At 31.2% G+C, this 20,717-nt stretch overlaps 2 protein-coding genes across 2 annotated transcripts in view; both read left to right on the top strand.

The window, feature by feature from the left end:
• Positions 1–20,717, top strand: part of LOC140442663 (GTP-binding protein Di-Ras2) — a 1,562,201-nt gene that overhangs the window by 427,036 nt on the left and 1,114,448 nt on the right. The window lies entirely within an intron of this gene.
• On the top strand, positions 1,276–2,571 carry LOC140444352 (uncharacterized). The gene is made up of 2 exons (XM_072536101.1): positions 1,276–1,532; positions 1,593–2,571. Exons 1-2 carry the CDS (start codon positions 1,276–1,278, stop codon positions 2,569–2,571), a joined length of 1,236 nt encoding a protein of 411 aa, XP_072392202.1.

Genomic DNA, 20,717 nt, shown 5'->3' with positions numbered 1-20,717 from the left:
TGCTGAATGTACTTTAAGACCATGCATAAAATGTAATTCCAAACATAACTCATTAATACATTTTGAAAATAGTCAGCAACATTTAACTGACACTGCTTTAAATTCTTCATCATTAGATTCATCATCAGTTAACTGTGTACAAAGTGTTGAGTTGCCACCAACGGTAACCCATCAGTTTTCTGCACAAACAATGAATATTAAACATACCCAAGTTCTTTTGTCAACAGTGGTTTTTAATGTTAAATCCAATAATCATGAATTAATTCCATGTAGAGCAATTTTAGATAGTGGTGCTCAAACAAACTTAATAAAAGAAAGTTTTTGTAAAAAATTAATTATGTCCATGATTGCTACTAACCTAGCCATTAGTGGTATAAATCAAACAGTATCAAATATTACCAAAAAATGTCAAATTACAATATGTTCCAGAGTTAATAATTTTAGTATTTCATCCATATTTTATGCTATACCAGCTATTTCAAATCAAATTCCTTCAACCAGTTTTGATATTAAAAACTTTAATATCCCATGCAATATTCAATTATCTGATCCTTTGTTTAATGAATCTGGTAGCATTAATGCTATTATTGGTGCCCACCTATTTTGGGACCTCCTTTGTGATGAAAAAATCAACCTAGGAAAAGGTTTGCCAAGTTTACAAAACACTAAATTGGGTTGGATAGTAAACGGAGCTGTCCCCTATGAGACAACTCATGCAGTGTGTCATTTCACTAGAACTATAGCCGAAGATGAGCAGTTAAAACTATTTTGGGAAATTGATTCAATCAAAGATCCCATACCACCATCAACAGATGATATTTGCTGTGAGCAAATATTTGAAACCACTACCACAAGATCAGAAAATGGACACTTTATTGTGCAGCTTCCATTTAAGTTTTCACCTGAATTATTAGGAGACTCCTTAGATACAGCAATTGGCAGATTTTTGTTGCTAGAAAAAAGATTTTCGAGAAATAAGGAACTTAATAATTTGTATAAACAATTCATTAAGGAATATCAAGAACTAGGACATATGGTTAAAGTTAACCCCACTGTTAGCTTACATCCTTCTAGAAAATCATATTTTTTACCCCACCATAAGAAACCAGTCTTACCACAAAACTAAGAGTAGTTTATGATGGTTCATGTCCCACTACATCTGGATGGTCTCTTAATGACCTACAGTACACAGGGCTAAAAATCCAAAATGATATTTTTGTTATCCTTATTAGATTTCGGCAGTACACATATGTGGTGTCTGCAGACGTGTCAAAAATGTATCGACAAGTAATTGTACATGAAGAGAATAGACCACTACAACAAATTGTCTGGAGAGACAATCCAACAGATAATATTGATGTGTATCAATTAACTACTGTAACCTATGGCCAAAAATCAGCTCCATTCTTGGCAATGAGGTGCATGCGTCAGTTAGCCTTTGAACATGAATCTTGCTTTCCTTTAGCTGCAAAATCCATATTAGAAGACTTTTATGTAGATGATCTGTTGACAGGATCAAACAATTTACAAGAGTTACAAATGAGATGTAATGATATTTTTAAAATTTTAGAGTCTGGAAAATTTATTTTCAGAAAATGGATTTCCAATAATCCTGAAACCATTCTTAACATTAGTTATAATGATATTTCCAACAATGTTATTAACATAGGAGATTCTGATAGTTTTAAAACTCTTGAAATCCAATGGATGAGTCAACAAGATATTCTTTGCTTCAAAATTTCTCTTACTGAAAATTCCAATCATTTATTTACTAAACGCCAAATATTATCTATCATTTCCAAAATTTATGATCCTTTAGGTCTGCTAAGTCCAGTCATATTAATTGTTAAACTAATAATTCAAACTCTATTTCGACTTCAAAAACCATGGGATGAAATAATCCCTCCAGAATTAAATAACAGTTGGACCAAACTCTATAATCAACTACCATGTCTAAATAAATTACACGTTCCAAGACCAGTACTTGGATCAGGTCATAAAATTACAAGCATCCATTGCTTTTGTGATCCTTCAATGCATGCTTATACAAGTTGTATTTATGTATGCAGCATAGATCCAGAAAGCAAATACCATTCTCACATTCTGTGCTTAAAAACAAAGGTCGCTCCTATCAAATCAATAACAATACCTAAACTTGAATTGTGTGCAGCTTTGTTAGGTTCCCAATTAATTGACAAGGTCACCAAATCTTTATCAATTCTAAATATGCCGATGTACATGTGGTCTGACTCAAAAATTGTATTAAGTTGGCTAAAACTGGAACCTAGCCAGTTACAAGTATTTGTTGCCAACAGGGTAACAAAAATACAATCACTCACCAGTAGTGATAGTTGGCATTGTATCAATACAAAGGAAAATGTCGCAGATATAGCTAGTCGTGGAATCTTTCCTGAATCCTTTCTTGACTCACAATTGTGGTTCCAGGGACCGCAGTTTTTAAGACAACATCCTGATTTGTGGCCTAATGATTCAACTGATGAAGTAATTGAATTACCAGAGCTTAAACGATCTGTTCAAGTATCACTTTATTCCACTGTTCAGAACAGCTAGATTACTAATTTTATTACCAGATTTTCCAATTTGCATAAAATGAAAAGAGTTTTTTCATATGTAATGCGTTTTATTAGAAATATTAAAAATAAGACAAGAGCCCCAAGCTTACTTTTAACTGTCCATGAAACCAATGATTCATTTCTTCTATTAATCAAACTTGTAAAGGCAGAATCCTTTCATGATAAAATTTTATGTTTGTTAAATGATAAATCATTGAGCAAAAAATCCAGATTGCTTCATTTGTCTCCCATATTAGATAAAGGATTAATTAAAGTAGGTGGTAGACTTATGCATTCAACATTGCCAGAAAATGTAAAAACACCAATCCTATTGCCGAAATTTCATATATTAACCAAGTTAATTTGTACACACTACCATGTCAGTAATTTGCATCCTGGACCACAGCTTCTATTGTCATTAGTCAGACAACAATATTGGCCTATTTCTGGCAAGGTATTTGTAAAGCAAATTGTAAGACAATGTGTTAAATGTTTTCGTGTGAAACCTCCTCACAATTGTGTAAAAATGGGACCTTTACCCAATGAACGCATTATTCCTGCCTATCCTTTTAAAAATGTAGGACTTGATTATGCAGGTCCGTTTCCACTGAAAGAAAAAAAGGGTCGTGGAAGTAAAATTTTAAAATATTATGTTTGTGTATATGTTTGTTTTGTAACAAAAGCTGTACACTCGGAATTACTCACTGATATGACAACTGAATGTTTTCTTGCATGTTTTAAGAGATTTTTATCACGAAGAGGAATTCCTACCAATGTTTACTCTGACAATGGTGCAACCTTTAGAGCCGCTAGTAAAGAGTTGAGGTCTATCAAAACTTTTTTATATAAAAACCAAAATAAAATTAATGATTTTGCTTTAACAAAAAATATAATTTGGCATTTTTCCCCACCTTATAGCCCAAATTTTGGGGGTTTATGGGAAGCAGCAGTGAAACAAATAAAGTTTCATATGCAAAGAACGCTTAAGAATATAAATTTGACATATGAGGAATTTCTCACCTTGCTTAACCAAATTAAACGTATGTTAAATTCGAGACCATTGTTTGCCAAATCAGAAGATCCATCTGACTTCCAATAACTCCTTCCCACTTTTTGACATTACGTCCTTTAGTCTCCATTCCTGAACCAAATCTCTTACCTATCCCAGTGAATCGACTAAGCAGACTCCAACATGTTCAACAGCAGCATCAGAGATTTTGGAACAGCTTTTCTAAAGAATATATCAGCCAGCTACACCAATCCTATAAATGGCACCACAGTTCTACCAACAACATTGTACCCGGATCCTTAGTTATCATCCGTGATACCAATCTACCTCCATGCAGATGGATGATGGGAAGAATAATTCAATTATTTCCTGGTGAAGATGGAGAAAATCGACCAGCTGAAATCAAAACTTTCAATGGACTCATCACCAGATCTACACGACATTTGTTTCCACTGCCAATAGAAGATTAATAGTGTCGCAGTGTTTTATCTCGGTTTTCTTTGTTTTATATTTACTTTTGTCCTACTATATTTTGAAGCATACTTCAACACCTGGAGTATGTTAGGACATTTTTAGAAAATTAGTTTAGTGCGGCAACATAGAGCCTGTCACATGTCTGTGCGTTTTATGTTCAAGATCAGACAATCTGACGGGATCAAGTCGGAAATTGACAATTTGACATTAATCAAATAATTTCCAAGAAGACGCCACGTTTTTCTAGTATTTACAAATTCGCATGTTGTAATAATTAGTTTGTACAAAAAGTTAATAAATAATTCTATTTACTCACACAAAAGATAATTTACAGTCCACGCCATTAATTAATATTATCTACCATAAGATAATCCAACAGGTGATAAATCTAATATCTGCAACTATAGACCTATTGCCTTACTACCTGTTCTATCGAAAATTATTGAGAGACTTATATAAGCCCGATGTATGTCCTTTCTCGTTGAAAACAACATTTTATCACAAAGTCAGTTCGGCTTTTTATCTAATAAATGTACCAGCGATGCTATGTTTTCTGTACTGAATGACGTCTATCAAGCACTAAACAATAATCTTTATACTGCCACTGTTTTTTGTGATTATGCCAAAGCTTTTTGATTATGTAAATCATGACATTTTGATAAAAAAACTAAATTTCTACGGAATTCGAGGTATTTCTTTGAATTGGTTCCAATCTTACTTAAGGAATAGGAAACAACTAGTTCGAGCAAATAATACTGACTTCAGTCACAAAAGCATTGTATGTGGAGTACCACAAGGTTCAGTACTGGGTCCTCTACTTTTCATTATCTTTATAAATGACATCACTAGCTTAAAAATCGATGGAAAAATTCTTCTTTTTGCTGATGATACCAGTATTACCTGGAAAAACTCTAATATTGCAACGCTTCATGCAAGTATTGATCTGCTTAAAATAAAAACCTGGTCCTACTCTAATTTACTCTCTTTTAACGTGGTATCTTATCCATAGCATTATCCTATAAAGCAGCTCTTCAACCCTTGCTTCTTAATAACAGCCAGATCAGTATAATTGATTCTATAAAATTTCTTGGTATTTTTATAGAAAGCAACATTAAATGGTCCCTTCATATCGATTTGTTAAGTAAGAAACTAGCCTCAGCCTGCTATGCAATAAGATCTGTTTCGAAGAAAATAAATTTAGCATCTTCCAAAATAACATACTTTTCTTTATTCGAGTCTCATCTTGGCCTTCCTTTTTGGGGTTCTAGTACAGCTGCCCAATCTGATGTTATTTTTAAATTACAAAAAAGAGCAATACGGTATCTTTTTGGCTCAGTACAATAACACCTTGCAAAAGCTACTTCAAAAATCACGGGATTTTAACTCTTCCCTCTCTATATATTCTAGAAACTGTTTGCTTAATTCGTAAACACCTACATGTTTTTCCAGCAAGACCTAGTCATGACTCCTCCAATAGAGCTTTGACATGTATTTACCGATTCCATCCACTGAATTAGTAAAGAAATCTATATTATATTCGGCAAAAAAATTATACAACCATCTCCCTTTGCGACTTAAATCTACTTCTTTTCTTAAGTTCCGTAAATTGACAAAAGCCTATTTATCTGACAGATCTTATTATTTAGTGGAAGAGTTTCGAAAACAGTTCGTTTAGGTACAAGTAACAAAGTATTTTTTATTATACAGTGATGAGTGCCCTAAGAACCGGCAAAATAACGCAAAAGATATAAAAAGAGATGAAAGTAGTAGAGGTGGGAAATTATCGATAGAAACCTCTAATTTACATTAAATTACATTAGGACTATCGATAGTTTCCCACCTTTAGACGTTAGCTTATGAGCTAGTTGACTTCAGTCATAATATTACAAGTATGACGTCGAATATTTACATTTTTTAAATTTCGCATAAAGTAAAAACTGATTGATGGCAATAAAGCAAATGTAAGTAAACAGTTTAATTAGTAGTAATTTGATAATTAAATCTGTGTTAACGAATACAGAATAACAAGCTATGATAATTCTGTATTGAGAAGAGTGTATGCGACGTCTCAAATCATAGTTTATTATTGATCAATACTTTAATTTTGGATAAAAAAAAATACTCCTAATTAAACTGTTTTTACTTACATTACGTGGTACGTATTACTATGACTGAAGTCAACCAGCTCATAAGCTAACGTCTAAAGGTGGGACATTTTCGATTATTCTAATGTAATGTAAAGTAAATTATAGGTTAATATCGATAATTTCTCACCTCGACTACTTTCATCTCTTTTTATTTCACAACGTATTATGTTTTCTACCTTTTGCGTTATTTTGCCGGTTCTTAAGGCACTCATCCCTGTATAGTTGGGTATCACATGCAGCAGCTTAAACTTATTCGTAAGGTTTTATTATGCAATTTGCAATGTAGTGAAATTTTGCAGTGGATTGTATATTTTATTATGTTTTATTCTGTGATATTGACGATTTATGTAATTTTAGTCAATTTTAATTGTTATTGTTACTATTACTTTTTTTTTAACTTATATAAGCTTTGTCCATAAAATTGTTTAATTTTCAGTGACAATAAAGCATATTTCTATTCTATTCTGAAGGCATGCGAGTACAAACTTTAAACAATCATATCTTGTTTAATTTTGTTGCTGTTTTTTATAGTAGTACATTTTATATTCGTTTTCCTTGCTTAGTTATTTTGGAAAAAATAGAATTTTTTTTGGAAAATTCCGAAAATAGTATCTTAAGTCTAAACTCGGATTTTTTCAAAACTAAATCTTCTAAACCAGTTAAACTTTCAAAATGTAATGTTTGTATAGAAAGAAATTAAATGAAAATGAAAAACGAATAGTCTGAACCGGGGCCATATAACTTTTATAAGTGATTATTTGAAAGGTTTTTTACGATTTTCAAAAAGTTTGTATAAGTTTTACATGAAAAACTTTGCCGTTTTCATGGCAATTAACATTATATATTTGGATTTGTGTATTCGAGTAGTAAATAAAAGTCTACTTTTAAAAAGCTATAACTTTGTTAATATTAAGTTTACGGTAATAATAAAAAACAAATCTCTTTGAGTTATATGCTTAATTGTATATCCAAATAGTTTCTAACGGTTTGGGGTTATTTGCGAAAAACCTTTTAAAATCATGTCTTTTTTGGCGTACAATTTGTAAGCTTTCAGTCACGAGTAACTCAAAAAATATTGACATTTTGAGAAAACTCTAAAAACATTTTTGTTTAAAAATTCATTTTTCTAGTCACTACCATGGTTTTCTTTATTAGACAACTCGTGGTTTTATTCGTATGTTATATTTTTTATTTGATATTTTCCTTATTGTTTTGATATTTGCTAAATAAATAAATAAACCAGATGTAGACGTGGAGACAAAGCTCGAAGACACATAAAAAAGTCCCTTGATGAAAAAGAAGAGATAGTTCGAGAACATTTAAGATGACATTGAAACTTCATGAAAGGTCTAGTGAACTTTGAAACGTCAGAAAATATAAATATAAACCATGGTTCGTAGACTTACTACGGTTGCCTCTTCCGACTAACCAATGAACATTAAGCCCGAAATTACGTCACGAGAGTACAGTAATTTAAATCGTAATATTGTTAATCGTCGTTTTTATGTCTTTGATGTGTGGAAAATAGTAAAGATAGTTGTGAAATAAAGATGTCTAGTAGACTATAATACCTAATTATGGAAAACTGTTGATATGTAGGCAGTTTGGTACTTAAAATTAATCAGAACCGGTTGTTAACGTTTATCCAATGTTAATTCAGGATTTACGTAAATCTAGGACTTCAATCTCCATTTTACACTGAAAATTTGTCGCGTATACTGAATTTCCAATAATACTGGATTAACTGTTGAATGAATTACCGAATTACATAACTATTTTTTCCATTTTTTTTAATATCTTTCCTACACACTACAACCTGTGCCTGGCATTCTAAAATTTCATCAACATTATTATTACGGTAATACACAATGAAATTTTAAAGTTTTCACCTACCTTATAAAAAGATACGAAGACAATAGGTACGATGTACAACTACAATAAATAACGTTTCTTCCATAATTCAAAATAAGTTTTTATAGAAAACAACACCAAAATTTCAAATACAAAAATATAAAGTAAACTGAGATATTTAAGAAACTATAAATAATAAAGCAAATAATAAACTGAAAGATAATTACCACGAACAAACTGTGATAATAAATGGGTTTTGTATTCTTCTGTACTCTGGTGACGTAACTCAAGCATCTCCACCCTAGTCTGAAGAGGAAATCGTAGTAAGTCTACGAACCGTGAATATAAACAGAAGTTTTTGACAGTTTAGAACAGTAATATTTTGAGTTTTGAAGTTTATAGTTGTTATTGAGGTATTGTCACAGAATAAATAACAACCAAAATGCCCACTCTCAGATGCCGCTTTTGAAGTGTGTCAGCATGCGATCGCCATATTTTAAACGGAAACATAGACTAGAATTGAGAAATTTGTGAAGAAATTTTTAGAAATTAATAATTTAATATATTCTTCAACTAAAAGTACGAATAAAATAGTGCATATTAGGTCTATGGTTGCCGTAAATAAATAAAACCGGGTTAATTTTTCTATGTACAACAGATAAAATTTTAGTGAACAGCACTGGTTCCGTTTAAAACATGGCTGATTCCGTCTTCGCGAACAAGATGCGCGTACTTATCTTGACAAGCAGAGTGAGCATTCTGATTGTTTATTATTCTGTGGTATTGTAATGAAGAGTTGTGAAATTGTTGGTGTGCCGAATAAAATTGGTTTCAAGGAAGTGTAACAATACGTTAAGGTTTATCAATAAAAATAAATTTTTGTTGCGGTCTAGCAACAAAAGCTGTTACAAGAGATATTTTTGAATAAGTAAATTTATTTTATATATAGTAAAGTGTGTAAAATATATTACTTATAATTCTGTGTCTAATAGTTTCTTAAATATCTTGTAAAGTGCTGCAGTATGTTTCCGCATTTAGTAGCCGTTTATTTAATTTTGTACTTAAATGGAGCGTAAAAGGAAAAGAAATACACTGAAACGTTTATGAGATCCTATTTCCTAATATCCAGAGTTTAGATAGGTTGGAAGCTGTAAAATCTGGTTTTATTGAATAATAAAAAAAGCAGTAAAACGCAAGTGCAGATAAACGAAGTGTAGATTTCAATAGTACTTTAAAAATTATCTGATTTAACAATTGTTCCCACTAACGTTTTACTACTGTAAATTTAATTAAAGTCTTAACCTTTCTTACAATTTTATAAAACTTGTTACAAATATAAGATAAAATGTAGAAACTTTATAGACGTAATAAATTACAAAAGAACGGACCTTCAATGCAATGTGTGCAAATTTTGCATTTGGTCAACTTTAAAATGAACATTTTTTAATATTCCTTCTATATTTAATATTTAGTGCTCAACAACATATAAAAAAAATATTTACTAACTACTTTATTAGTTAATTTTTTTTTATCGGACACTATTACGTTATACAGGAGCATTGTATCTGTCTTATCCTAATCGCATTTTGATATTACGAGCGTATCTGTATATTTATCCAATTTTTTTTTTTTCAATAACTGCAACTTGCAGAATGATCTTTTTACCATTTGTGCACTGAAGTTTGTTTGGTTTATAAAAAGGTACGTAATTCCTTTGCAATATATATGTGTAATATATAACAATTCCTTAATCCTGTTTTATAGGTTTTGTATACAATCTATCTGTAGTTTTGGTAATTTTCAATGTAGTTTGTATGGTGTTTTTTTGTCTTTACTGAAGCTATATAATATTCACAGTTCATACTTCAACAAATTTGTATATTGTATATCTTTTAATATAATAGATCCAATGAAAATCGTCTGTTATATATACACATCAGGAATCTCTAAGGAACACCATTATTATTCCACTTTCTATTAACAAAAAAAAAATAATTATTTAACCAACAAGTGTATTAATAAGGGCGATTAATAATTGAGATATTTTAACGCGTGAGCGAAGCGAGCGCGTTAATGTTCGAAATTGTTAATCGCCATTTTAATTCACGAGTTCGTTACAAAACTTTTCCGTCGACCGTACTTTTTAGAACTTTTATTATAGTAAACATTAATATTCGAAATGGTGCAATTACTGAAATTAAAGGAAGATATTAATAAATGATTATCTGCTGTATATTATTTTGACAAATTTATATTTAAGTCTTCTTGGACCTCTGTAAATTCTGTGATAGAAGAAGTTAAATTCTTCGGAGTTAAATTAAATTCTTCGTCAATATCCATCCTTTGATTTTTCAAATACACAGAATTTTAAACAATAAAGTAAAGAATGACATACAATGACAGATAGTACTAACAGCGGCTACTTCATTTTAAATCAATTTTTTAGTGGTAATATAAATAGGTATATGTTTGGTTGCCTACACCACAGGTCACTGACAATCACAGAGCGTTTAATTAATTTATGCAAGCAATGTATGTTGTGTTGCCTATAATAAAATCGTTCATTAATAGAAAATCATTCATTAATAGGGGTCATTAATCAATGATTTTGAGGGTGTTAAAATTGATCATAAATGGACGGTCGACGGAAAACGTTTATTAATACATACCATTCTATGTCAAAACTTGTTCCCTACGAAACAAGATATGCCATATAAATTAATCTGTCAATTGCACCGTTTCATTAAGGCAAATTCTTACAAATAATTGCTTCAAATTGTAAAGAAATAGTGTTTTAAATTTTAAATATAATATTTAAATCCTTTACAATTTTACTAAAACAAGATTATTAAATGCAAAGATAATAATGGAGCTTGGGCATTTAACAAATTTTTAAATGGTAAGTGTTGTAAATATGATTCAGGCTAATCTTTCACAGGCTGATATTGTACTTTAGTTTGACGTATGTCGGAGCGGGATTTTGTGATTGTGGCGTCCATATGAACACTTTGGCAATGTCGCTGAAAGACATGGGGGTCATCAACGGGAAACTACTTCTCGGCATGATCGGTATGTGGCAGGATTAGCTCGTTAAAATGTACATATAACTGCACGTGAACTCTATATGGGACCTCAGAAAATACCCACAACCTAACCGTATGTGAATAACCTTTAAGGAATAATTTACATAAAACTAACTTGCACGCCAGACGTTCATTAAAGGTACCAATGTTACGTCATGAAAATAACTCAGATTAAGGTTAGCACAACATGTGCAGTGGGGATTACAAGACTGAAGTTCTGTGTTATTCACGGATGAAGCTGGTTTTATTCCTGATTAAAGAAGAGTAAGAATGTGAAGGGGAACCTGATCTACAAGAAAGGCATGTACAGTGTGTTCCTCCATATAGTGGTCTACAAGTTATGATGTGGGCTGAAATAAATTTTCATCATCAAACTGTTCCCGTTTTTGTAGAAGGTCTTCTTGTTAATGTGCCTCTCCGTTACGAATGTTGGCGATCATCATGGTAATCTTTATCTTATCTGCAGCAGCTCGGAAAAGCTGCACAGATGTTGTATTGAACCAGATTCTGGGGTTTTTTAACCATCTTCTTCTACCTCGTTTTTCAAATAATTTTCGTTGCAGGATGGCTTGAAGGAGAGCATATCTGGATTCATTTTGCATAATATATCAGAAGAACTGTAACTTTCGAGATTTGATGGTGGTCGGTACCTTTCGGTTCTTATTCATTCTTCTGAGGACCTCCTCATTTGTGACTCGGTCAGTCCACGGGATCTTAAGCATTCTCCGATATAGCCGCATCTCAAATGCTTCCAGTTTTCGGCACATATCTTCGTTCAAGGTCCACGATTCAACACCATAAAAAGAAGGCTCCCATCTGATTGAAGGTGGATCTAGATTTTCCGATGTGTGCTCTAATCTCCTGGTTGTTGGTCCTTTCTCCATTTATTATGGTTCCGAGTTAGTTGTAGTGAGTCATTCTTTCTACAGGGGATTGGTTGACGTAGAGTTGATCTTCTGTTATCCTTTTCCTTATGCTAATTATCATAACCTTTGTCTTATTAGTGTTTATATTGAGTCCATATTGTTGACTGTAATACGTGATTTTGTTCATAAGAACTTGTAGGTCTTCTAAGTTGTTTGCAAATACTATGGTGTCATCTGCATATCTGACGTTGTTTAGCCGGTAACCGTTTAGTAGAATACCTTTTTTAGTTTCGTGCAAAGCTTCGATAAATATTCTTTCAGAGTACAGATTGAATATTAGAGGAGACAAAATAAAGCATTGCCATACTCCACGCATGATTTTTACATAGTCAGTGTGTTCACCTTCAACTCTGAGATTTACTGTCTGATTCCAGTATAGATTTCTAATTATTTTCAGATTTTGGTTGTTAATTCCTGTTTTTTTTTTAGTATTTGCATTATTTTGGCGTGCTGTACTCGATTTGATTTGAGGAAGGTACTTTGAATCAATTTCAATAAATTTTTTGTATCTTAAAACCTATTTTCCTTCAATTTTCCACTGCTGCAGGTCCTGATTTGCGTTACGTGCAGAATAACGCAAGGCCACATACTATACTGCAGTAAAAGTAAGACTTTAATTTTATGAGGATATTACACTTTTACCGTGGCCACGACAATCGCCAGATCTTAATTATATCGATCATGCATCTGATATGCTACAGATCTGCACAGTGTTTATACTAGACAAGTTCTTTAAGATCTTCTAAAACAGGAAAGGATCCTATTGCCTGAAAACTAAATTGCCAATTCAATTTTAAGCAAGCCAAGTAGGTGTCAAGCTGTCAAGCTGTAATTAATCCTGCTAAAGAAAACACAGATCATTATACATATTTTTTTTATATTTTTATGTTTTATATTGACTTTTATATTAAAATTTTATAATAAATTAGTACACTAAACTTTTGTTAAATTATTTTAACCTAAGGAAATCATATTACAGTAAAATTAAGCTTATTTTATTGCTTGACTAATCAAGCGTTATAACTGTATGCCATTTTTTAAAATCCATTTAAAATTGATGTATATATGAGAAAAAAAACCTTGTATCCCTTAGACATTTTTGATGTGTTTATAAGTTATTCGCAAACAGTAGACACTCCTTATTTGGCGACTGGTAAATCTAGGCCTTTTGTATCAAGACGATATAAAACCTTTTCGTAGCAACGGTAAGTTTCGCTAAAGCTGCCTTACTATTCTAAAGGTTTGCCCATAGATCCCTGATTGGAGTCATTCCCTATTTTTTTTTATAAAAGTCACTTATTTTGGACTCCATCTCTGTATCTTTATTCTATCTATTGCTGCTTCGAAAAGTTCTGTTGAACTAAATTTAAATTTAAATTTAAATTTGTCAACTATGACACTTTTATTCTTCTAGTACTCCTCCATCCTCTTATTACTCCATATAATTATCAATTGAATATTTCATATCGCTGTCTCCTCATTACATGTTCATGATTTTGCATATTTCTTATTTTTACTCGCTGATTATTTCATTAATGTGCATGCTGTTCTTAACATTCTTCTGTTATGTGAAATCACTGTAACTTATTTAGGTGTTTCTTGCGTAAATGTCTAGTTTTTTCCTCTATATTGTAGTATGAAAAAAATATAACATATCAGAGCTCTTACTCTCAGTTCCAATCTAAGGTCTGTGCTGTTGCAAATTGTTTTAATTTAACAAAATTTGTTATTTTTATTTTTCTATGCTGGCTTATCTTTGTATTGTTTGATCATTATTTAAAATTCATTCATTCTGTCTCCGGCTTCGTCAAGTAATGTAGCCTTTCTTAAATAATTTTAAAGTGTTTGTTTGTCCATTTGTAGTGTAGTTTAATGTACATTTATATGTTTATGACATCTTGTTCTTGCCGGATAGGCCACAATTGACGAAATGCCCCTGAAGATGATCTAGGGATCGAAAGTACTTGGGCAAGATTAAATTAAACTGTGCTCGATATATGCCTTTTATCTGATCAATGATCGTTATTTTCTGAAATCCAGGTTCTTAAGTCTTTATATTTTTCAACTGTTTCTATAAGTTTATCTCCCAAATGTGTATTAATTTGTATGTTTTTTTTCTTTGTTGTTGTCATCTATTTAGCATTTTTATATTTATGTTTAGTCCAGATTTTTAACACAAGACTCTTAACTCTTTTTTAAGATCTTAATTATTTATAGTTATAATTTTTCAGCAGAGCTTGTCATAATTACGGTATCAACTACATATTATGTGTTGTTAATAGTTCTTCCGTTATTCTATCACTTTCAGATAGCACTGCTTCTTCAAAAATTGATTGACTGCATACATAGTATACATGCATACATAATCGTTCCGTTTTTATCGTTAGATGTCGATCGAAGTGAAGACAAATGTTCTTCATTATTTTCCATTCTATGCCATTTACGTTGCTTCTTGTCAAGATTTCCCCTTATTTTGTAATATTTCTGCTATGTCGCTATTCCACTCTCGTATTGTTCTGCACCTTCTGTTTTCTCTATTAGTTTATCTTTCTAAACTCTTTTTAATTTTTTAATTTTTTCTCCTTTATTGTGCCAACGGTTTAATTATAAATGTTTTTTTAACTTTTATTTCTGAGACTGTCAGTCCTTCTTGCCCCTATTATTCTTCTGAGGTATTTTATATTTGCAGCTTGTATCCTAATGTGGTGTCTTCTACTTTAAATCTAGTTTTCTCCTCCGTATCAAAGTTAGCCTGTACATCTAAGATTTATTATATTCTTAATTCCGTTTACTATCTTTTTGTCTTTAGAATTTGGACTAATTTTTCGTGTACGATTTTATCAAATATTTTATTAAAAGAAACGTAACAAATATGTTTACACTTAAATATCTCCACTTTAATATCTATGCATCTTTAAGCTGTTTCAGTAAACCAAGCCTTCCTAGTTCATAGTCTGTTTTTAAATTAATGTGTTAATTTCAAAAACAATTTGAGAATGCCACTTATGACTACTATGACTAGTGATTTTGTCCGTCGCCATGCAACAGATGATTCAATCAATTGCCATTTGCAATCACGCCACTCGATTTTTTCTAACCCTCTCCAATTTTTTTTGACTTCCTCCAATTTTATCGTCTCTCCCTTGAATTTTTCATGACACCCTCTAATTTTTCCCAACTTTCTCTTATTTTTCTAGTAAACGGGAGAAAATTCCTTATATCATTTCCCAATAATTTCTTAATTCGGATTAAACCCATTTACGCGAGAAAACCTAAATTTATTGATGTTTATTTAATTTAATTTTTTTTCATTCAATTTATTTAATTATATTTAATTTTGTTTAATTTTATTGAATTTTATTTTATTTTATTTAATTTTATTTAATTTTATTTAATTTTATTTAATTTTATTTAATTTTATTTAATTTTATTTAATTTTATTTAATTTTATTTAATTTTATTTAATTCTATTTAATTCTATTTAATTTTATTTAATTTTATTTAATTTTATTTAATTTTATTTAATTGTATTTAATTTTATTTAATTTTATTTAATTTTATTTAATTTTATTTAATTTTATTTAATTTTATTTAATTTTATTTAATTTTATTTAATTTTATTTAATTTTATGTAATTTTATTTAATTTTATTTAATTTTATTTAATTTTATTAATTTTTATTATAATGACTTCTACTAAACGTTATTTTGAAGGAAAAGAATAGAGGTTTGTTATTTGATTAGCAATACTTATTCCTTTACCCCGTTGAAACAACTTAGGACAAAAAAATCGCGTATTCTCGTGTTTTTTTTTATTTTTTTAATATATTTTTGTCAAAAAAAAATTAGTTTTTGCTATAAAAAATAATATTTAGATAAGAAATTTAATTTTAAACAACTTTTCTGTAAATATGTATAGATATTGTGTATAAATATTATGTGCAGTTCGAAAACTGCACATAATTCACCCGAATGTACCCTAGTGCAGAGAGACTACTTAACCACTTTCTTAAAAACGCATCCCTTTAAATGGTAACACTCTTTGGTTTTTTCATATTTGGGTGTCTATTGACCATATAAAGTAATACAACCTCTTTAATGTTGTAATTCCTTTATTAAGTACATCATCAATAGCCTATTTATTATTGTAACTTTAAAAACGTCATATAGGTAATTAATGTTTTCCTTTAAATAATTATTTTATTTCATATTGTTTTATGTGTAATGTGTTATGTGTAATTGCATGTGTAAACAAAAAGAATTACTAAGAATAATCAAAGAGAGGAAAATGCAATACTTGGGTCATGTGCTGAGAGGCGAAAGATATGAATTACTTCAAGTTATACTGGAAGGAAAAGTACAGGGCAAAAGATCAGTAGGAAGACGCCAGAACTCGTGGCTGAAAGACCTGAGGAGATGGTTCGACCGCTCATCCGCAGAGATCTTTCGCGCAGCAGTTTCCAGAACTACAATTGCCATTTGGATCGCCAACCTTCGAAAGGAGACGGCGCAATGAGAAGAAGATATTGTTTTAATTTTATGAATTTGTTAACCTTCAGTTTTGTTTTACTATTTTTCTTTTCAAACTAGTTGATGCTTTCAATGTAACTGGTCTTGTTAATTAGTAATACTATTCATTGAAAAGTTTTATAAGAACGTCTTTAATAAACAGCCTTTCATCCTTGAATATAAATTCCGAATAGTTCTTGGGAATAACTCGTGGCTAGATTAGATCACTTTTGTAACTTTCACCCCCACAATTTTATTAAAGATATTTGCAGCATTGGTATTTTTCATAATTTAGTTATTTTTGGTCTTTATCTTGTTTTGAGCTGCATATATTCACTATACTCGGTTCGCTATTCCCAGCCCGAACTGTCTAGTGAATTTAGTAATTATTTTTTTGAGAAGTTAGTTACTTTTTGACAGACTAAAACTGGCTAGAAATTACTATACAACCAATCACACGTACTCATAGCCAATATTAATAGTAAACAAACTAAATAGTAAATAAAATAGAACTTTGCGAATTACCGAAAATAAATATTTATTTATCTGCACCATATAATAAATAGTTATGTTAAATTATAACAACTAAAATATATTTTTTAAATATATACTACCCAAAATTTGATAGGTCTGGTATACACTTCCACTATTTAGAATAATTCTTCTTTTTTTACAGAAAGAAGTCTGTAATTGTAGTATACTTAAGCTTTTAATACTGAGAAGTAGAAATTGTTGTGTTGTAGGTTTCCGACAATGAATCTGTCAAAATATGCCCGAGCTAAGCGAATGGAGGATACCAAAAAGTTTCTCTGTGATTTCTGCTTAGGCACGCCAATCATGCTCTAATGTTCGATTCGGTTTCAATATTGTGAGGAGTATTAATTGTTTCTTAATCTATTAGACAGGCTTTTGGAAGTAGTTTTGTTTGTTTTTAAGCCCCTTATACAGACCCCTTTTTTCTATTTTTTTTTATTTAGTTTCATTCTCGTTCTAAGTGTATGGAGAACTAAGAGTCTATACATACAGAGTTTTTAATGTATTTATAAGGTATAATGTTGACCTGAAATATCCCACAGTACAAATTTTCTTGTATTTTAAACAAGACCATAATTTTATACGATTCTAAGATTGTCTCAACCAGAAAATATTATGTTAAGGCAAATCTCAAATAGAAAACTAGGTTCTTTGAGAAAATAGCTTTTTATTTTTAGCATGTAGAAAAATAAAATAATTTCAACAGAAATTAGATTTAAAATGAATCGGCGATTCGGGTAAAAAATCGTTTTCAAATTACAAAGGAAAAATATTGAAAAGTTTATAGGTAGTTTAAAAAAAAATCCAATTTATTACCAGCAGCTTAATAGCATCGATAACGTTCTCCACAGGCCATAATCGCAATTTTCCATTATATAAACTCGATACCAGTCTGCTCTGTCACCTCTCGACATTCTCCTTAGTGTTGACTCTTTGTAAAAGCCTTTTCTTGTTTACGAGACTTTACTTTGTTTGGAAAAAAATAGGAAAACGATTTATTTTAATTGTCCGGCTTTTTATATTAAAAGGTTACAAACATGAAGTTTCAGCAGAATTTGTACAAATCTAGCTGTAGAAAAGAAAAAAGGGAAACGTTTAAAAACAGCTTTAATTCGTTAACTTTAATACAAAATGTTAATCTAAGGGAAATACCATATCAAAGTTTACATCTTGTTTTTTCGCTGCATGGAATATTTCACCTTTTGTATAGTTTTAAAGTAATATTTACTTGAAAGCAGTACATTTACATAAAATATTTTATTTTATGAGTTCTTGAATAAGAACGCCAACAAAAATATGCCTTCAGGCATTTCATCACATTTTTATTTCTTCTAAGTTTTATTTATTATTTATGAAAATGTTATATTAAAAAACTAAGTTCACTTAAAATTGGCTCAATTTTATCAAGAAGAAAAAAAAGGCGATTATGAACACATGGTTTCGTTTACCACTCCTTAGACTGTATATCTGGAGGTCACTCCAGTATAAGAAACAAAATTGCATTAGAAATCAGATCGACTTTATAGTAACTAATCTGATTTAGAAATTTCATTATAAGCATTAAGACTTACCCTGAAGCAGATGTTCTATCAGACCATAACCTCTTTGTCTAAAAAATGAAACTGAGGGTAAGAAAAATAATAAAATACAAAAGTTCTAACGTAAATACTCGGTTGCTCAAGATAAACGGAATACGTGCTGAGGCTTCAACTTGAATAAATGAAGAAATAAAAAGAATAACATTAGAAATAAAAAATACTGAGAAAGTGAACATTACTTCGAAGAAAGCTTCAACTTCGCAAAATCGAAGATTTTATTATAAAGGTTGTAATCTTCTAAAAGCAATGACCGAGTGGCCGAGTGACCCCAGAAAACTTCCAGATCTACTGGAGTACTACATAAGCAAAGGAGTGTCCAGAAACAACTGTCTAATAGAATCCAGCTATGATCTCTCATCGTATCATACACTGGTTATTATGAGCCTGAGTACCACAGTTATAAACAACCCACCAGCTTCTCGACTCACGTCAAAAATCACCAACTAGGCAGATTTTCAATTTTACCTAGAAGAAAACACCAATCTTAATCTACGGATAAAATCTACACATGATACAGATACAGCAGCTCAAGACTTTACCACACTTGTACAAAAAGCAGTATGGCAATCTTCACCGCGAACTAAATGAAAAACCAACACATACCACAAATGTTCCCCTGCACATTCGCCAACTTATTGCTGAAAAATGTCGTGGGAGGAGAACCTGACAAAGATCTAGAAACAACATACATCTACATAATTATATTCTATAGACTAAGTAGACAACTTGGAGTAGCCATCAAAGCCGGAAACAATAAACCCTTAGAACATTACATTACAAACCTTACAGCAAATGACCAGACGTTATGGAAGGCGACTAAGAAGCTTAAGAAACCATATACAACTATCCCTCCCACCGTAAACCAAATGGCGAATGGGCCTGTTTCAACAAAGAAAAAGCGGATGTCTTTGCTAAACAGCTCACAAATGTATTTTAAACAGAGCCAGCAGACCTTGATGAAGAAGTGAAAGAACTAATTAGCGCAGCATGTTAAATGTCCCTCCCAATTAAAAGTTTTACTTATATAGAAGTTAGAAAAGAAATGTACAAACTCTACTCACGAAAGGCCCCAGGTTATGATTTAATCTCGGCACAAGTACTAAAAGAACTTCCTCGCAAGACCATTACTTTGCTAACAGTTATATTTAACCGCATGCTAATCTTATCATACTTTCCAAAAATATGAAAATTTGCTGAAGTCATTATGATCCTTAAGCCAGGGAAAAAGCCCAATGAAGTAACATCTTATCGATCCATCAGCCTACTCCCAACCGTAAGCAAAGATTTTGAAAGATTGCTGATACAAAGGATATACGCAGATCATGAATTCCTAACATTACTTCCAAAACATCACGTTGGTTTTCGGGAAAATCACTCCACTACCCATCCATCCAATAATAGTCCATCCAATGATAAATGAAATATCAAAAAGTCTTGAAGAAAATAAATACTCCATCACTGTATTTCTAGACATCTCACAAGCGTTTGAGAAACTCTGGAACAGAGATCTGCTTTACAAAGTAAAAATAGCACTATCTAGGAACTCTTTTCTCCCACTACGTATCAAATAGATACTTCTCTGTAAAATTTAAAGACCAACAAACCAATCTCTGTCCTATCAACTCCGGAGTCCCGCAGGGTAGTGTTCTAGTGCTTTTATCACTCTACACAGCCGATATACCAGAGACTAATAATTCTACAATCGCTTCCTTTGCTAACGACGTAGCAATACTAGCTGCAAATGAAGATCCCACACAAGCCTCACAAAACCTGCAAGATTATTGTGAACATACTCAGCGAGTGGGATACGAAATGGAGAACAAAAGTAAATAAAACAAAATCAATTCAAATAACGTTTACCAACCGTCACAACATATGCCCACCTGTAAGAATATAAAATGTAAGAATACCAACAGTAACAGACGCTAGATACTTTGGCCTCCATCTTAACTAACGTCTCACTTGGAAGAAAGCAGCTCGACCTAAAATTCCGGCAAATGTATTGGCTCCTTGG

Source organism: Diabrotica undecimpunctata, chromosome 6 (assembly GCF_040954645.1).
Source record: "Diabrotica undecimpunctata isolate CICGRU chromosome 6, icDiaUnde3, whole genome shotgun sequence".
NCBI lineage: Eukaryota > Metazoa > Arthropoda > Insecta > Coleoptera > Chrysomelidae > Diabrotica > Diabrotica undecimpunctata.
This window is presented reverse-complemented; position numbering and strand designations above follow the sequence as displayed.